We start from the raw sequence: 21421 nt of genomic DNA, 5'->3' as shown, positions 1-21421 counted from the left end.
CTTGGACTTGCACTAAACAATAGCGTTTAAAATGGGGGCCCCAAAATAAAACTATTTTATGACCAGTCACAGTCAGTTAGAGGCTTCTTTAGTATGGTAAAACAAACTGTAATATGAGAATTTTATAGGAGATAGATGATAGGGAGATTGATGGGCAGCATGGTGGCTCAGTGGTAAGCACTACAGCCTTGCAGCGCTAGTCAACATCAAGAGTTTGTATGTTGTCTCTGTTTGTGTGGGTTTCCTCCGGTTTCTTCGAACACTCCAAAAAATTACTGGTAGGTTGAATAGATTGTGAGCTCCATGGGGACAGAGACTAGCTCTTTGTAGCGCTGCGGTATCTGTGTGCGCTATATAAATAAAGGAATTATTAATTATAATTGTTATGATGATATAAGATAAATATGAAAGAGGATAGTGATTTCTAGATGCAGAATATAAGGTAAATGATATATACAGGAGATGGATGAGAGATAAATACAGTAGAAGAGAAATAGATTGAAAAATAGAGAAAAAGTGAGATACATAAATGGTCAGATCATAGGAGATAGATAACTAGATGGATAGATATATACACAGGATATAGATGATAAGCATCTTCACCCGTGAATTCAACCAAGGGGTATTAACCCTTTCACCGCCCTGCATTTCTGGATATTTTGTTGCATTATTGACCAGAGCAATTTTTACAATTTTGACGTTTGCCGTGATTTTATTTTAAAAAATAATTAAAGTAAACCGCAGAAAACCACATATTTTTTGAAAGGAGACACTTGCCCCATTTTCAAAATTGCATTAAGGAGTTTATAGACATAGGCACCTTCATGCAATTTTGATTAAAACTGAAACTTTTTATAAAAAATATTTAAAATTTGAACTTTGATGGCAAAAAAATGTGCTCCAAACAGAAAATATTTACCTTTACACATGTCCATCTATAATATTTAGGAGATGTGGAGTTCACAAATGTGCCATGTTGATATGTTCACAAAAATAAATCCACATAATATCACTAAAACTTTAATAACTAGATATCTGCTTTTCAGACAGTCACAAAATATAGAAATAAAAAAAAAAACGTTTATAATTTTGAAAGCAGACAGCCAAATTGCATTTGGCAATTAACATTCAAAATGTCCTCTAAAATATGTACAAATCCAGAATATACAAAGAAACAGTTCTGTCAGCTCACCTGGGACACAGTGGATTAGTGGAGAAGTGAACTCCAAGGACTTAATCAAGGAAAGGGAGGAGGAACTCCGGCTCAAAAGTAAACTTCAATCCAGGTAGGTAAAATCGAAGAAACTTTTTTTTGAAGATATACAAACATCATGATAAAACGGATTGGCATGGGTAGTGGGAAGGGTCCCTGGAATGTATATCTTCAATAAAAGTCTCTTCGATTTTACCTACCTGGATTGAAGTTTACTTTTGAGCCGGAGTTCCTCCTCCCTTTCCTCAAATCCAGAATACTTACATAAAGAGAACATACTTTCCTAAAACAACAAGATGTGAGGAAATCATACAGATCCCACATGTGGATATTCACCAAAATATCCAGCAAAGGGAACATTAAATCTACAGGGGACACCAAACTGTGTGAGCATCACACAGATCTATCATTGTATGTTACCTTACACAATGGTGACCCAAATAAATAACTATATATCCATAAACCAAGCTAATGAGATAATAAAAGTCACTTTTAGATGTGCGCCAATGTATTATCCGCACAATAACAGAACCCTCCGCGCTTCATAAGAATTTGAGTGAGAACTTCATAACCTCAAAGAAGTGAGGTTCTAAGTGTCACAGAGCCAGAGATACAGCCCTCTGAAGTGTGTCCCCCCTCCAGATTCTTAGCCGGAAGGCTACACACAATTTGCTGCACATAAGAGCTGCTGCTCCTCACAGATAATGGAAATATTCACTTTATATGTTACTACATTCTGATAAGGAATAATATCAACTAATATTCATGTTTTAGCCCTTCTCTTTGCAGAACTATCTAACAACACACTTTCTCTCTTATTGCCTTTTATTTTGTGATATTTTTTTTTTTTTTTTTTTTGCAGAAATTGACTGATACGAAGAACATTCGATCCTTTTCGCCTAATGTTGCTGTATATTAACACCACAACCCAGAACGTGTCCATAAAGTTATATGTTACACCAAAAACACACACATGTTCTGGAATAAAGTTTTTATTTCCCACCATCTTCCATTATTTAAAGCTATGTTAAGCGCAGAGGGTTCTGTTATTGTGCGGATAATACAATAGCGCACATCTAAAAGTGACTTTTATTATCTCATTAGCTTTGTTTATGGATATATATGTTAGGATCAGTGGATCCTCTGGACCACCGCGGGAGATGTAACTAGCCAACACCCGGAACCGGAGCCTAGCGGAACCTGGTATTCACCAGAGCCCGCCGCAAAGCGGGTTGGACTTGCTGCGGCAGGATACCACTAGGTCGTTCCCAGGTGTGACTAGCCCACGGTGGCAGCCGAGGTCGAGGTACCTTAGCGGATGACAATCTCGTAGACAGGGTCAGGGTAGGCGGCAGAGATGCAACGTCAGGGCCAAGTCCGGGGTCAGCAACAAGAGGTCCAGGCAGGTGGGAACGGGAACACAGGCACACGGAACACAGCAACACGGAGGAACTCGGGTAACACAGGAGCGGGAACACACAGGAATACACGGGAACGCAGGAATACACAGGAACGCATGAATACACAGGAACGCAGGAATAATCGCTAGTAAGCTTTCTCTAAGGCTATGAGGCACAAAGATCCGGCAAGGGTGTCAGGAAGAGGCAGGCTTATGAAGAATTGGACAATACGGCCAGCGCCAATTAATGGCGCGCTGGCCCTTTAAATTTGGAGAAGGTGCCGCGCGCACTCCCTAGCAGTTGGGGACGCGCGCGTACAGCGGAGGGGAGCGAGCCAGGAGCCGGGACGGGTGAGATGCGCTGGCGGCGCGCTGGCAGGGCGGCACGGGTGAGCCTGCGACCCGCGATGTGGGTCGCGGGACCACCCGTGACAATATAGTTATTTATTTGGGTCACCATTGTGTAAGGTAGCATACTATGATAGATCTGTGTGATGCTCACACAGTTTGGTGTCCCCTGTGGATTTAATGTTCCCTTTGCTGGATATTTTGGTGAATATACACATGTGGGATCTGTATGATTTCCTCACATCTTGTTGTTTTAGGAAAGTATTCTAGATTTCTACATATTTTAGAGGACATTTTGAATGTTAATTGCCAAATGCAATTTGGCTGTCTGCTTTCAAAATTATAAAGGTTTTATGGCGCCTTTACTTTTTATTCTGTTTTATTTCTATATTTTGCAGGTTGTGACTGTCTGAAAAGCAGATATCTAGTTATTAAAGTTTTAGTGATATTATGTGGATTTATAATATCCTTAGGAGTCACAAGTGAAAGCTGTAACATCAAACAAAGATAAGGATAAGTAAAAATCGGGAAACCTTTGCCTGGATGATGGACAATGAAACTGCAGAAACCACTGATGATTTTTGGTGGATCACCTTTATTGGTGGTTTGGCTAGGCCATCCGGAGCTTTTTCTCGGGCGTCCTTGATAACCACGGATTAATTGAGGTGACCATCCTTTTACCATTTTCTCTTTGTACTCAACAATGGCTATTATTTTTTTTTTTTAAAACATTGCTTCAAAATTGTGGTCTGCAATAGTGTTTAGGTAGGTGTTAACATCAACATGCATACCATAATGCACAGTTTTACTGCATAACATTGCCTCCAACATTTTCTTTTTACAATCTTATCCCCACATTAACAACACACATGCATCTTTACTCCTCTATGGTGAATATGACACAAGAGTTGATAGAGTTCTATTTAAGAGACCTCCTTCTCAGTTCTCTTGACCCTGCAGACATTGAAGTTCCTTCCTATTAAAGTTAAAAAATGTAGGAAGCCCTGCATAGCATGTCTAACAACAAAGATATTTTGCTTCTTCAGCCTATGGATGTATATAATGCAGCTATAGAGGTGGGTGGTGCACATGATCAAGGCTGGATTATAGGGTGGTGCTCAAATCACCCACTATGTCTGACACCTTGGTCCGGATGGTAGCCTGTTAACTTTTATATATGACAGAGCAAGGGATACGTTCCCTCCTCTGCCATAGAGCATGGAGGATTTCTGTATATATCTATGCATTCCTGGGAGTTGGAGGGGCTTTGTTTATATCTATGTATTACTGGGGGTGGTGCTTTGTGTATATATGTGTTACTGGAGGTGGTGCTGTGTATATATGAGTTACTGGGGCTGGTGCTGTCTTTATATGTGTTACTGGGGGTGGCGCTGTGTGTGTATATATGTGTGTGTTTTACTGGGGGTGGCACGGTAAAGCAATGTGTTACTGGGGAGTTGTATATATTCATTACTTGGGGGGCTGTATGCATTACTAGCAACATTAACTTTTTGGGAAAAAAAATTCCTTACAGCAGGGGTCCGCTGCTGTATATATTTATGTACTCTTTGGGGTGGAGGGTGCTTGTATATATTTATGTATTGTTGGAGGGTCTGTGTATATATCTATGTGTTACTGGGGGAGGAAGGGTGGACTGTATATGTAACTGTTACTGGGGATGACATGTGTATATAAGTGCTATTGAGGGTAGCACTGTATATATATATATATATATATATATATATATATATATATATGTTGTGTATACTGTATATGTGTTACTGTGGGTGACGCTGCTTACTGAGGAGCTGTATATATTCATTACTAGGGAGCTGTATTTATTACCAGCACCTGCCAAAATGTTTGAATAAAAAACCTAGATTTTCCAGGAGAGCTGCCTTGCTTTCTGTTTTTTTGGATTATCCTTGCTTACCTTAGAGTCGGGTTAACGGAGGCTTGGCCCCACTCGCTCTACTCTACAATATTCTGCTATTACCAGTAACATTTACTTTATTAAAGAAAACCTACCAACATGCATCTACCTATTAAGGTAAACCAGGTGGTAGGTGCCTCTATTGTACGTGAGGATAGCCCTTTTAAGAGTTTAGGCCTCCTTATTACTCTCTGCTGACTTACCCATTTAGATTAACACCTAAGGAGTGCCTTATTTTACCATTGCTTTCTGTGATTGCTGTGGGAACCTTGGGTATCTCATACCCACAAAAATAGTGGCATTGTATGCAGATCAAATTTATCATGTGATAGTTAGACAGAACAAGACGTGACACATAGTTTTGCATTGGAGATGATAGCCGAGGCAGGGGACACCAAGGGCATAGTCACAAATTACTGCAGGACAAGAATCAGATTTACTCTATTAGAGTTTTCTATGTGGGAGATATTGCTGAAGATAGGTGTCTATGTATCTGTAAGTGAGGTCTAATTTCTACCTCCCACATCATTTGGCACCGCCCTCACTTCCATTGGTACAGGACAGCAGGAAAGATATGTGAGACCTCAGTAGAGAAGAACGAACTCGCCATTACAGTTCGGACCTGGCCACCCGACCTGGACATATTGCCATATTGGCAGCCGATCAACCAATCTGGGCAATGAAATCCTGTAGCTACTAGCCAAGGCTATCATTGGCCAGGGGAATTCCATGGTGGCTAGAGACGTTCAATTGCCTGATTGGCTGTTCTGCCGGCAATATATCCGGAGTGGGCGGTCGAAGACGGACAGCGAGTCTGCTCTTTTCTACTTAGTACCATTCAAACCGGTAACTTGTATTCTTAGTTATGTCTATGAATGCTCTGTTATGGAAAGTTGTAAGGTGGTTACCCTCCATTTATAGAACCAAGCGTGGACATTGATAACTCCTCGTTACTTAAACAGCCGACTCATTTTGAAGAAAATGTTTTATTTTCCCCAGAGGAAAAAAAAAGCAATATAAATATTAGAGTATAAAACTTGCATGTAGTACAACAACAATGGAGTAAATGGATCTTAGTGTATAATATAATGCAGAGTAAAAGGTATAGCATGACACACTTGACGTAACCGGTGCATTGGTAGAATGGACATGTACATCACAAGCCACACAAGAGGATTGAACGGAAGGTTGGGTGACTGATATCTACAGGTTAATAGCATCAAAGAGTAAATCACTAATACACAAAGGTGTTTGCTTCACAAGACAAGCATTGCTAAAAAGATGGAAAATTATTTAAATAGACCTTCAATAAGTTTGAACATTCCCAAGGGGTAACTATAGAGTAGCCTATTTCCCCATGGACGGAGTCATAAAAATTGTCATTCATTTCAACATGTATGTAAGTGCACTATGCTTAGGTCCTGTCTGTTAAAGGCTGGGATGCTTACAGTCCTGAGCCACAATCTGGCAAATATGCAACACGGATGCAGTAGAGTTGTTGCAATTTTGACATACAATAATGAATGTCTCTAAAATCTCAAACAGAAATTCTAAAAAATCATATGTATATATAACGTGCAATAGTATATCTCAGAAACCTATTGATTACCTTTCCTGTATGCTGGCACACTGAAGATAGGCACTTTATACTATCTGTGTTTCTTGGTGTGTAATACATAAGTGATGGCAATGTATCAGTCCTGGACGTAATGTCTGTCTATGGAGAGTTGTGATGTCATCAGTTAAAGTGGTTGTCCAAAGATAGGAAAACATGGCTGCTGCTTCTGTAAGCAGCTCCACACCAGTCTGCAGTTTGTGTTTGGTATTACACCAGATCCATTTAATGACTAGGACAGAACTGCAGTAACACACACAACGTGTGGACAGATGTGGCACTATCTGTGAAAGAAAGCAGACATCTTTTCCAGTTCTGGCCAATCCCTTTGATCCATCATAAATACTTGTAGATAACCAGGACATTATATGTCGCATTGGATTTCTTTGCACTGTACTGATACGGCTGGTATTTAGGGGAGGACTGAAATTGACTTTATTTTCCAAAGTATAGGTGAAGGGCTAACTTTGAGACAGTCTATGTCTCTGTCACAACGGTAAATGATTCATCATTGTGACTGTTCTTATAAGTTAGATCAAGTTATCTTTCATATCTTACTATATAAATTATGTATAATGTGTGTTCTTGCCCCTAGCTATGGTTGCCAGCTTTCTTCTCACATCTAATGCTCTTGTATAATCAGATATTTCCTATCTAAACTATCTATTAATGTATCTTTCGCCTGCTCTTTAATTTTGTCCACCTTTCACAATGTTTCCTCCATTAGGATGCATTCAGATGGACGTGTGCTTGCCCATCGGCACCCTGCTCACCTCTACTCTTGGCATAAAAACGTCTGTTCTTATGGCCAATGATAGAGCAAGCTCTAACTTTTGTGTGGTCACGACACGGCACGGTGAGCACGCAATGTGCTCCCATACCAAGCCTGGGCGCCATAGCCGTCTATGGGGGACTTATATCCGGCTGTGGCCCTGACGGTCGCGTGCATGGTACCTTATTCTGAAAAGTTATAGTGCCATAATATGTGAAGAACAGCAAGACACAGAAGTGTTTAGCCATATAAAGTAATGTAACATTATTTTACAAACCTGATGGTAAAATGGAGCCCTTCATCTGGTTTTCATTAATGTTATTTTCACTTAAGTTGCAAACAAAATCTGGCAAGTAACATGCATGCAACATTCCCTCAGCTGGGACTGATCGGCTTTGGTAGTGAATTGGGTACAGCTTAATTCACTGAGAGTCGTGTTATCTTTGAATTAATTTGTTTTCTCAGGATCTTACATGACAAGCCAGAGAGCCAGAAATAGGTAATTGTAAGCTAATACTGATTTCAACAATCATAAGGCTTAACATACTTAGTCTTTGTTCACACAACATTTTACTGTGCATATTAGTTGTATATGATGGGAAAATGTAAACTTTCCATGTAATTTGAAAGCTTGCATTTGCAATGAAGATATACAGCTAAAGAAAGCTAATTAATTAATTACTATTTATAGGATTTATACCCCAAGCATTCATTGTAAACACAGAGTGAACATAGTTATTATATGCTTCCTCTGCCCATCACTACAGGAATTCATGGAAGGATGAACCACTTAGATTTCCAATGTTGTATATGGCACACAGTGTTGGAATCCAAAATGTAGTTATGGAGAAATGTGTACTGTTTCATTAAATTCTCCTTAGAATAGGGCAACTACCTTCATAATTTAAATTATAGTTTTCGAAGAAGAAAAATTGAAAGTGAGTGGGATATATGGTACAGAATAATAATTTAAAAAAAACATACTTAATACCTATTAAATCTCTATATGTCTGGTGCTCCTTGCTGTCTAACTTTACTTGGTGGCAGTGATGCCTGCACAGACCACTGCAGCCAGTCATTGGTAAATAAAGACCATTGTTAGCATCGTGGTGGTATTACTGAAGGTGTAAGGGGGTACCAAAATTATAAGCAGTGGATTTTTTGCATTCTTTGTGGAGACACTGGGGCACATTTACTTACCCGGTCCAGTCGCGATCCAGCGGCGGGTTCTCCGACGCTGATTCGGGTTCTGCAGGGATTCACTAAGGTCCGTGCGCCGATATTCACCAGGTGTCACTGCTGCGCCGAGGTCCGCTGGAGTTCACCTGCTTTTTTCTGGTGTATGTGAGTGCTTGATCTTGCGACACAAATGGCTTTTTAAATTCTGCGTTTTTTCCGAATCCTTCGGGTTGTCTGGTGGCCACGCCCCCCGATTTCTGTCGCGCGAAAGTCGGCGCGATTGCGCCAAAAATCGATCGCGTGCGCCACAATTCCGTGAAATACAGCGCAAAGAGGAAATATTCGGGAAAAACCCGACGGATTCGCGGCTGCGGACCCTTAGTAAATGTGCCCCACTATCTTTGGGACAACTTTTGTTCTCTCCGGAAAACAATTTTAAGTTTCGTAACTGAAATGAAAAAAAATCTATAGTTTGCAAATATTATTAATTAAAATATTTTTTTTCTTTGGTAATAGACCACAAACAAACCCAGTGTGTAGTCTCATCATACATCTATACTGCATTTAATCCATCTACTACTTTTTGATAATATACAATAATTTGGTTATAAAGAATTAGTGACAGGAGGAGGGAGTATGTTTGTTTGGCTTAGGCGATACAGCGTTTATTTGTAGTCTGTTACCATGGAGATGCCTAAAACTATTGAGTCATGGACACAAAGTGGCAGTATATTTGTAATGAATAAGCATTTTGGGGCACATTTACTAAGGGTCCGAATCGCGCATTTCCATTGGGTTTTCCGAATTCTACAGTTTTGCGCCAAATTGCCCCAGGATTTTGGCGCATGCGATTGGATTGTGGCAGATCGACGCCGGATTGCATGCAATGGAAATCGGGGGGCGTGGCCGTCGGGAATAACTATGGATTCGGAAAAACTGCGGTTTAAAAAAAATAAATAAATTGTGTCGCTTGACACCCAATTACAAGCACCAGGAAGAAGACGGTGAACTCCAGTGGACCTCGGCGCAGCAGCGACACCTGGCGGATATCGGGCGCACAACCTTAGTGGATCCCGGCAGGACGCTAATCCACGTCGGAGAACGCGCTCCTGGATCGTGAATGGACAGGGTAAGTAAATGTGCCCCTTTATATGTAACTTGTTTTTAAGTAAAACAATATACTGGCTGTAAAGATTTGTACACTTTTTATCCAGTCATTTCATGTATTCATTAATCTCCCGTACCACATTTCTGGCAGATTTGCTTCAAAAACTTATTCCTCCACACTTTGAGACCATTTTTTTGACACTCCAAAAATGGGGTGTGACTGGGTTGGGTGCACCAAAGAAATAAGGAGAGTGCGCCACATTTAGATCAGCTAACAGCAGGTCTAAAAGAAGAGTTTAACAGTCTTAAAAGTTGAATCACAATGATGAATCTGTCTAGTGTTGTTGAGCTCTGCTATGTTGGAGTTTCACTGTGTGAGTTTCCTAGTAAATTTAAAAAAAATGAGGAAATAACTTTTTGGTTCTGGTCGATTTTTTAATGTTATTCATCAATATGTTCATTTTTCTTGTTTATGTTCCTATATGTAGAAAGTAATATAAACCCCATGCTGGATTACGACATGCACACATGGATCCGATCCCAATGCACCTCCGGATACCTTATGAATTGTCTGCATGCAGATTTCTTTACAGTGTATGTAATAACATTATCACCTTCAAATAATTGGTTCATGTATAGAGACACATCATATACTTGTCATGATGCCTTTACGGCCTAATATTGGCTCAACATTTTAAATATAAAGGGTTATAAAGTTTTATTTTAGGATAAAATGTAAATTTAATAGTAATTTTATTTATATCTTATTTTGTATATTATAATCTTTATTGATAGGTTGCTAATCCAACTCAGCTATTATTTATTATGGGCTATAACATTTGTATCCCTATAATAAATAAATATTCAGTAAAAGATGAGACCATATACTATATATCAAATAATTGCATCAGGGCCCTGATCACATGTGAGTTTCTATGTATATTTTTGTCTAATCCTCACATCAACTTTGTACCTGAAAATCAAGGGGACAAAATATAGTTTTGTCATCATGGTGTACATGGAGTCTTTTTATACTGTGGCATTTATGAGTCTACAAGAGTCCATGCAATATGAAGAAATCTTCTCATTAACAAACTGGTAGCTGTAGATCAATAGTTTAGCTCAGAATTCTCCAAAAACATTATATTGTGATAGCTCAAAAGCTATGCATTTTCAATAGTTTTTTATTTACATGGCGGTTAAACTCGACTTGTCGGTCATCATGGACATTGGTTGAAATCGAATCCTACTGGGTTGACTACAGAAAGTCAAATTTATGTTTGCTATACAGTGTCTCCAGCCTACCTTACCCCCTATAAACATATAATGCAAAGTCTGTATCAGGCTTGTTTAGAGCTACATGTGTGGTTGAAAGATGGAAATAATACATTCTTAGGCTTAATTCACACTAATGTATGGGGGACGTATATACGACGTATAAACATCCCCCATACACTTTTATGGCGGTACGGTTACTGTACCGCACACGTGCCCTATCATGTCCTATCTGTCAACGGAATACGGCGCTGTGCGCTGTGTATTCCTATGGAGAGGGGCAGGGGTGAGCAGCGCTTTCCCCGGCGCCGATGTGAATGTAGCCTCTAAATACTTAGGCCAAAGGACCTCCATGAGCTCAAATAATATTCACTGAGCAGGAATAAAACTTGTTACTAGACAAGTGGAACCACTGTAAGGAAAATACAAATACAGGATGTCCCACATAGGTATGCAATATGTATAAAACTTTCTGCAGTGAAGTTAAAGGGGTATTCTCATCTGGGCACTCACATTCAGTTTCATTAATCTGCCATATATAAACATTTCTTCAATTAGATGTCATTCAAAAAAATGTTCCTGTGTGAAGATAATTTCTCATAAATGTAGTCATATGGTCCCATAGAAACAAAACTTACTCCTTGGATATGGCCACCCCTGCTGGAGGGATTGCACAAAGAAACAAGAGGTTTTTGTATATGAAATGTCCGGGAGTTACTGCAGGTCCCTCAGCCGTCCTGTGGTAATGATCGCTGAAGGCAGGTGGTCAGGCAGGACTCAATAGCGCATGTCTGGCCACTGCTGCCAAAATGTGAGGTGGTCGTATCCGAGGAAGCTAAGGGACAACATGGCGACATTTATGAGAAATTATCTTCACACAGGAACATTTTTTTTAATAACATCCAATTGAAGAAATGTTTACAGATGGCAAATTAATTTAATTAAATTTAAATGCCCAGATGGGAATACCCCAATAAGCATTAATTCATCCAGATATCTGTACTCAATGTTAAGGGAGGAAAGAGGCCTCTATAGATCGGCCTTTGATTTAAAGCATCCTATCAGAAGGAAAATCAGATAACACAATTCATAGTACTAGATTATTTGCTACACAATTGCTTATACATTATTACAATCACAACATACATTCTTTACATTTGAATAAACATTTTTTTTTTTACTTTTGCCATTTGCAGTCTTTTCAGTTACGTTTTTTGCTGCTTCACAGGTATAGAAAGAATTGGGCACAGTACTGACTGTAGGTACCAGCCGGGCACCTTTTTGAATATCAAAATATAGAAAGTTTGTACAACTTTTCCTGCACGTTGCCTTCTTTTTCATTAGTCTATTTTCATTTTTTGTTACAATAGCTTTGTATTTTAAAGGGGCAGTAAAGATCCACGTTCTGGAAAATCAGTGTTGTCTTCTGAGCCAGGTCCATAAACCGCAGCCATATAACCTTCCTAGATAAATGTGTAACACATACTATACTCATATACTGAAATGTGTCCGTTCAGCTAAACTGGTTTGTTGTTACAGTAATAGCCATTGACTTTAGTGGTGGTTGAATGGGATATTTGATTTCATATATTTAGATTTTATACCAGGAGCTTTGGTTAGATATTAAGGGCTCAGACGTTGCTAATATTTTGGAGAAGAGATGTCCTTATATAAGAAAAATGTGCTGTATGCTCAGTAACATTATTACCATTCTTTTTACATAACACAAAAGAGCATAATGTTCCTATCTATCAGGAATATTACATCATTTTAATAAATCTTATTAAAATTGGTCAATAAGTGCTAAATTTTTAGAGTCAATTGACTTGCTGCTTTTTTGTCTTTCAAGGACACATTTTTTTTAGAAGATGTTTGTTTCAGACGTATGGTTCTTTCTATAGGGCATATTCCATAGGACAGGCAAAACGATAAGAAGATTGGTTGATACAAATTATCATGACATGTATTAAAAATAACTTTGTCAGCTCCAAAGTGAGTTCTACTAGCATCATCGACTGGTTTCCTCTATGACGTGAACATTCCCCTTCTGTGTTTTTCTTTGCCTTTTGTTGTATCAATGACATTCAACATTTGGCTGGGGTTAAGTGCTTAGAGATTAGGTACAGCTGGAGCAGAATATTATTTTTTCTCCTTTTTGGCTGCTTTTTTCTTGTTTCCTCCTGAAGGTGCTGGGGCCTTCCCTTCCTGTTTCACAGCAGCATTAAGAGTAGCAGTGCCTGGAATATATATATTTTGGCGGTAGTCAGGTACATGCTGCAGTGTAAACTGGGGTCCATAGCAGGCACCAAGACCCATCGTCCCTGTTCCTCCTCCAATATTGGAGCTTTCAGCTGCTTCTGAAAATGAAAATATTTATTAATACATAATTTCCACATGAACTAACATACACTGTACAATTACAAGTGCTTTTACAGGTGCTGCTTGACCTTGGGGAGTGTTGCTTTGTTATCCCAATCTTACTTTGTTATCCCAATTTGTGCAATATACTCATACTTTAGCTATATAAATTATCTGGATTATGGTATATATGAGAATATAGTTTGCAAACATTATGGCTACCCTGATAAATTCTTTAATATGTGGAGCTTCTGGTGCCCTACCCTGGATACCCTTTCTATGTTTGTAGTTTTAGGGAGGCGCTTCCAGACTTTATTTCTTTCTAGTATTTGCAGGGATGTGAAGCTGTGGGTATATTATTTACCTCTCTACCTTTAACTTTAAGGTTTTCTCCACTTCACTTAAAAAGGATTGTTACTGTTATGGATTATGTAAATGAGAGGGGGGGGGGGTTCTAGATCCTGTGTAGTTTCTTATGCTAATGGTGTACTTCTAGATGCTGTATGTATATTACTACTCCTGATGTATTTCAGATAATGCTTCTTGATTTGTAATACTGCTTTATTTCATTCATGTGCCAATAAAGCAAATTTTAAATAAAAAATTATCTGGATTATAATTACTGTATATATTCGAGTATAAGCTGAATTTTTCAGCACAAAAAATGTGCTGAAAAATCTCACCCTAGGTATCATCATCTGTGCAGCAGCAGGGTATATATAGTATATTCAAGTATGTCCAAGTATTTCCTAAAGGAAAATGCAGGTGAAAGCCAAACAGGAGTAAGAAACACCACAAGACAATAGCATGATGGCATGCAATCAAAAAACTAATCATGAGTTTAATAGAGCTTTTGAGTGATTATAAAATAAGAAATCTGCTAAGTATCCCAGACTACCTAATAAGTGTCCCATAATGACCAAATGTTGTACAAAGTCTTCCTTTGGTTGTTAAGCTGAGTCTGATTGAGGGGGGTGGTGACTCTCCCACTAGACATTGGGCTTTAATTAGCATATGAAGTATCAATTTATTTATTCATTTTAGCAGACGGAACATTCAACAGGTGAAATTTTGCATCTAGTTGTACTAATTGACACCTGAACCAGTCGCCAAAATGATGCAATCATTGGACACATGGAAAGATATGGAGCAGCAGGGCCGCATCTGCCATAAGGCGAGATGAAAATCTCGCTTCAGGCGGCAGAATGCGGGTCCCTGTAAAGGCCGGCGAAATTCGCCGCTCTAAAGTGGGCGATTCGGGCGTCCATTAATGCCCAAATCGCCCACCAGCTAAATAAATCGCGCCTGTCTCTTTACGTTCTAAGCAGTGACACATGCGTCATGACGTCACGCCGCCTGTGTCACTGTGAAGACGGGAGCCGCGCCGAGGGAGCAGCTGCCTGCAGGTGATGATTTTTATTATTTTTCATGTATTTAATTAATTAAATGTTGCTAATAATTAATACTGGGGGGGGGGGGGGGCGGCGCTATATATATCATATGGGGCCAGAATTATTTTATACTGGGGGGAGGGGGGATGATGGAATGCTATGTATTTTATTTGGGGCTATAACTATTTTGTACTGGGGGGGGGGCGCTATATATATCATATGGGGCCAGAATTATTTTATACTGGGGGGGGGGATGATGGAATGCTATGTATTTTATTTGGGGCTATAATTATTTTATACTGGGGGGGGGGGGGTGCAAATATATTTATATTATTTGGGGCTATACCGTAATTATTTTATACTGGGGGAATGCTATATATATATTATTTGGGGCTATGATTGTTTTATACTGGGGGGATGCTATAGATATTATATGGGGCCAGAATTATTTTATACTAGGGGCGGGGGGGGGGGGGGGGTTCTATATATTTTATTTGGGGATTTGGGGCTATAATTATTTTATACTGGGGGGGGACGCTATATATATTATTTGGGGCTATACTTATTTTATACTGGGGGGATGCTATAGATTTTATTCGGGGCTATAATTATTTTATACTGGGGGGATTCAGTATATATTATATGGGGCCAGAATCATTTTATACTGGGGGGTGCTGTATATATTATATATCACTATATCACTAAGCTGGGGGGATGTATATGGGATACAGTATATTACTAAGCTGGGGGGGCTGTATATCGGGTACAGTATATTACTTAGCTGCAGGGGCTGTATATGGGATACAGTATATTACTAAGCTGGGAGGGGACTGTATATGTGGGGCAAGATTTTATCCCTATATAATGAATGGATGTGTTATATGTGGGGTAGCGTGCGGTCAGTTGTGTTGTGAGGGGTATATATTATTTAGGAGCACAGTGTTGTTATCCAGGAGACTTTATACTGTAAGTGACTGTGGTATTTTTAGGGACGTCGGGTGGAGATGCTGCATGGAGCTGAAGATATCTGCCCGTGAATTCAGCAGTGGTACGTCATGGATTGGAGAACCCGGAATAAAGTTCTACTGATGGAAGAGATTGTCATCTATAAGGTACTAGATGCCACTAATGCCTCTCAGATCCTGTAGTCAGTCACAGTGTCAGGGAGCTGTCTTACTTGTTGTTACTTGTTAGTAAAGTTTAAGGATTTGCAGCACACAAGATAGAAAGGGTAAGATTGGGGTTGGAGATGCATGAAAGCACTGAAATTATTAGGTTAGGAGTCACATATAAAGGGGTCCTGTCACGATTATATAAAAGTTTAATGAAAGAGAAAAGTCACTATGAATGTTTCCCTGCAAGGAAAGGATGGGAAAAAGATTTAGGTAGTATAGGGGAAAAAAAATGGTTAGAGATTTATAGGAATATTAAGCGTGTGTCATTAAGCGGTAACCATAGAATAGTCCAATTTAATATAATACACAGGTTACATTATACACCTGAAAAAATGCTCAGAATGAAGTTGAGGGAAAATGCTGACTGCGAAAAGTGTCTCAAATCAAACGCAGGCTACTTACACAAAATATGGGAGTGCACAAAAATCCGTCCCTTTTGGGACAAAGTAATAGAAGAAGTGGAGAGAAGGTGCACCTGGAATAGGAGGGTTTTGATGAGGGACGCTGTGTTTGGGGTAGTCGATTTGGAGAAGCTCTCAGGGGTAGACAGAGATAGATGTAATAAAATGCTGTTTCTTGGAAGATTGATAGTGGTCAGAAAGTGGGGAAGTAAAGACCCCCCAATATTTAGGAATTGGGAAGATCTGGTTAAATTAGTAGGGAAGTATGAAATCTCCCATTACAAAACAAAAGGCAAGGGGGAATACGGGGAATTGGTTTGGGGATAGAAGATCGGGGTAGAAGAACATGTTCTCCTCCAGGGCCCCGTAGGAATACGTACATATAATTCTCTCCCTTTATTTTGGACTTAGTTTTTTTTTTTTTTTTCTCCTCTCTCCCTTCTCTTCTTTCACTTTTATTTTTTTACTCTTTTTTAATTTTTTAATTGTTACTATTCTTTTTTCTTTGCTTTGGGAATAACGTTTTTTGATAAGATCGAATTTAAAGTCTGTTAGCCACACCGGGGGGAAGGGGGGGGGGGAGGGGAGGGATGCAGGGGATATATGTTTACTTTTGAAATCAGAATCAGATAGAAGTAGAGTCTCTTAGGGTACCGGGCGCGGGCAATATAGTAGGTGCTGGAGGGAATTAGTCTTGACCGATTACTTTTTATAAAGGAAAAGTTGCTGGATGATATCCAGGTCCAGAGTAATTTTAAATGGTTGGACGCCCTGAGAATATACTTTAATTTGAGATTATACTTCAATTTGTCTAGTTTTTGTATTTAAATGATTCTTTGACTTTGTTTATGTGAAATTGTATTTTTTTCTATGAGATAACTTGTAAATCTGATTCTGATTACACATGAGAATAAAACTTTCATTATTAAAAAAAAAAAAAAAAATGAGAAAAAAAAAAAAAGTTTAAGGATTTACTTAACAGGGAGCGGGGGGGGGGCAGCATTTTAATATTCGCCTCAGGCAGCAAATATGCTAGAATCGGCCCTGTGGAGCAGAAGCCTCACATCTCCGCCCAGACTGGGGGGGTGTATGGTACCATTACATTAGGATTTTATATTGATCCTCTTCATAGGTAGTGCATATGGAAGATTTAGTGACCCCCAAGCCATATTAATTGCCAGGTCATCTCTTTCCCTTTACAAAACATATCAGTAGTAACAGCATATTGCTGGAAGATCATACTAGAGACTTGTACTATACAAAACCTATGGAATAAGTAGATGATGTTTATAAAGGTAAGTGTTACATCTGTATGTTGAATGATAAACTGCATTAGTATCATGCACTTTTTTACTTTAAAGAAAGCATGCTGTATAAAAGTTACCAGTAGCCGATGCCAGGATCATTGCCTGAAGCCTTTCTGTTTCTACAGGGTTATTTGGCCAGATGCCGCTCTCCTCAGAAGGTTGTGCACTGGTGAGTGAATTATGTAAGAAATATGATAAAAAAAAGAATATGTGAATTTATTGGGAAATAACTTTATCAGCAAATCCATGAATTAATTTCACAGCTAGTTTAATAATGGGATTGTCCGGTCTGTAAAAAATTTTTTATATCAGTTCAGGGCGTTATAAAACAATAAAAATCTTAAACATATCTCTTTCGGGCGCTCCCATAGTCCCTAGGAGCCAACTGTCAGTTCCAGGCCCATTTGCTTGTTTGTTGGCAAACGCTCCCATCCAACTACCTTTGCACGTTAAAGGTGAGTATCAGGCCCCTGGCAGTGGTCAGACGGAAGCTCCTTTCTCTGTAAACAAACATAGACCTGGCAGTGGCAGGGACACAATAGGAGGCAAGTTTAAGATTTGTATTGTTTTTATGTGTATATACACATACACACAAATATTTAACAAATATTCATAAAAATATATTCACATATCCCCACATACTAAAAAAAAAAAAAAAACCCTCTACACTACAAAAAAAAAAGTTGCCTTAGTTGCCATAGGCTATACATATTATGGCACATTTACTTACCCGGTCCATTCGCGATCCCACAGCGTGTTGTCCGACGTGGATTCGCGTTGTGCCGGGATTCACTAAGGTCGTGTGTCCGATATCCACCAGGTGTCGCTGCTGCGCCGAGGTCTGCCGTAGTTCACCTTCTTCCTGGTGCTTGTAAGTGCATGTCAAGCGACACAATTTTTAAAAAAAATACAGCGGTTTTTACGAATCCGTCAGGTTTTCTGACGGCCATGCCCCACGCCACGCGGTAGATTTGGGCTGATAAGTTTTGCATTTATTTATAATAAAATTATGAATTTTTGGATAAATTTGTTATTTTCAAAATTTGAAATTATCTCTATTCGGGCACTAAGTTTTACCACCGAAATTAGTAGTTAAATAACATTTCACATGTCTGCTTAATGTTTTCATAGTTTTTGATATGTCCAGATAATTTATTTTGATATCATGCGCCTTACAAATCACCCATTGTTTCTCTGTATTTTCAAGGAGATCGCAGAATTTACATACTTCTGGCCTTGTTTTGGTCATTTCTTATATATTTATATCTGTATAGTGTAATCACATATATTGTGTATTTTTAGCAGCTGATAGTTGTACTATACATTATATATAGGGCGGCACAATATTGGCTATTTGTTATTATAATAATCATATATATGGCCACATTTTTTTAATACTTTTTTTCCCTAGATATGTTATAACTGGTATTGTCTAGGACAGTGTTGGCGAACCTTTTAGAGACCAAGTGCCCAAACTCCAAACAAGAGTCCATGTAATCATTGCAAAGTGCCAACACAACTATTTAGCCTAAAATCACACCATACCACTCCATAAGGGACATATAATACTGCTACATGATGACCATTACCAGTACAACAAGATAAATACCACCATACTGATAATAAACAGACCACTAAAGAGAGTCCAACATCACCAATTATATCACAAAGCAGGAGAAAATAGAGCGGGGAATACTACTCCCACACAGCGAGGAACACTACCCCCCATAGAGCGAGGGACACTACCCCATACAGTGAGGAACACTACCGCCATACAGCGAGGAACGCTACCCCCCCCCATACAGTGAGGAACACTACCCCCATACAGTGAGGAACACTACCCCCCCATACAGCGAGGGACACTACCCCCCATACAGCGAGGGACACTACCCCCCATACAGCAAGGGACACTACCCCCCATTCAGCAAGGGACACTACCCCCCATTCAGCAAGGGACACTACCCCCCATTCAGCAAGGGACACTACCCCCCATACAGTGAGGGACACTACCCCCCATACAGCGAGGGACACTACCCCCCATTCAGCAAGGGACACTACCCCCCATACAGCGAGAGACACTAGCCCCCATACAGTGAGGGACACTAGCCCCCATACAGCGAGGGACACTACCCCCCATTCAGCAAGGGACACTACCCCCCATTCAGCAAGAGACACTAGCCCCCATACAGTGAGGGACGCTACCCCCCATACAGCGAGGAACACTACCCCCATACAGCGAGGAACACTACCCCCATACAGTGAGGAACACTACCGCCATACAGCGAGGAACACTACCGCCATACAGCAAGGGACGCTACCCCCCATACAGCGAGGGACACTACCCCCCATACTGTGAGGAACACTACCCCCATATAGCGAGGGACGCTACCCCCCCATACAGCAAGGAACACTACCCCCCATACAGTGAGGGACACTACCCCCCATATAGCGAGGGACGCTACCCCCCCATACAGCGAGGGACACTAACCCCCATACAGTGAGGAACACTACCCCCATACAGTGAGGAACACTACCCCCATACAGCGAGGAACACTACCCCCCATACAGTGAGGAACACTACCCCCCATACAGTGAGGAACACTACCCCCCATACAGCGAGGGACACTACCCCCCATACAGTGAGGAACACTACCCCCCATATAGCGAGGGACGCTACCCCCCCCCATACAGCGAGGGACACTAACCCCCATACAGTGAGGAACACTACCCCCATACAGTGAGGAACACTACCCCCATACAGCGAGGAAAACTACTGCCATACAGTGAGGAACATTACCCTCATACAGCGGGGAAGGCTACCCCCATACTGTGAAGAACATTACCCCCATACAGTGAGGAACACTACCCCCATACAGCGGGGAACACTACCCCCATACAGTGAGGAACATTACTCCCATACAGTGAGGCACACTACCGCCATACAGCGAGGAACACTACCGCCATACAGCGAGGAACACTACCGCCATACAGTGAGGAACACTACCGCCATACAGTGAGGAACACTAACGCCATACAGCAAGGAACACTACCCCCATACAGTGAGGGACACTACAGTGAGGAACACTACCCCCATACAGTGAGGAACACTACCCCCATACAGTGAGGAACACTACCCCCATACAGTGAGGAACACTACCGCCATACAGTGAGGAACACTACCGCCATACAGTGAGGAACACTACCGCCATACAGCAAGGAACACTACCCCCATACAGTGAGGGACACTACAGTGAGGAACACTACCCCCATACAGTGAGGAACACTACCCCCATACAGTGAGAAACTTTACCCCCATACAGTGAGGAACACTACCCCCATACAGTGAGGAACACTACCCCCATACAGTGAGGAACACTACCCCCATACAGTGAGGAACACTACCCCCATACAGCGAGGAACACTACCCCCATACAGCGAGAAACACTACCCCCCATACAGTGAGGAACACTACCCCCATACAGTGAGGAACACTACCCCTATACAGCGAGGAACACTACCGCCATACAGTGAGGAACATTACCCTCATACAGCGGGGAAGGCTACCCCCATACTGTGAAGAACATTACCCCCATACAGTGAGGAACACTACCCCCATACAGTGGGGAACACTACCCCCATACATTGGGGAACACTACCCCCATACGGTGAGGAACATTACTCCCATACAGTGAGGCACACTACCGCCATACAGCGAGGAACACTACCGCCATACAGCGAGGAACACTACCGCCATACAGCGAGGAACACTACCGACATACAGCAAGGAACACTACCCCCATACAGTGAGGGACACTACAGTGAGGAACACTACCCCCATACAGTGAGGAACACTACCCCCATACAGTGAGAAACACTACCCCCATACAGTGAGGAACACTACCGCCATACAGTGAGGAACACTACCCCCATGGGGAATTCGGCAGGGGG

General features: G+C 40.7%; 1 protein-coding gene across 8 annotated transcripts in view; it reads right to left on the bottom strand.

Moving 5' to 3' along the window:
• Positions 1-8597: 8597 nt before the first annotated feature.
• Positions 8598-21421, bottom strand: part of LOC140126350 (protocadherin gamma-C5-like) — a 164922-nt gene continuing 152098 nt past the window's right edge. For 3 of the 8 annotated variants that reach the window (XM_072145720.1, XM_072145721.1, XM_072145719.1), the window contains 2 exons: positions 17551-17639; positions 8598-13198 (listed from right to left, as the gene is read on the bottom strand). In XM_072145720.1, the coding sequence (XP_072001821.1) occupies positions 12981-13198; positions 17551-17639 (307 nt within the window). In that variant the 3' untranslated portion in view covers positions 8598-12980. Of the gene's footprint in view, positions 13199-17550; positions 17640-21421 lie in introns of those variants that run through there. The other 5 variants (XM_072145722.1, XR_011854816.1, XR_011854814.1 and 2 more) reach the window with 5 other exon arrangements.

This window comes from Engystomops pustulosus, chromosome 4 (genome assembly GCF_040894005.1).
Source record: "Engystomops pustulosus chromosome 4, aEngPut4.maternal, whole genome shotgun sequence".
Lineage (NCBI taxonomy): Eukaryota > Metazoa > Chordata > Amphibia > Anura > Leptodactylidae > Engystomops > Engystomops pustulosus.
This window is presented reverse-complemented; position numbering and strand designations above follow the sequence as displayed.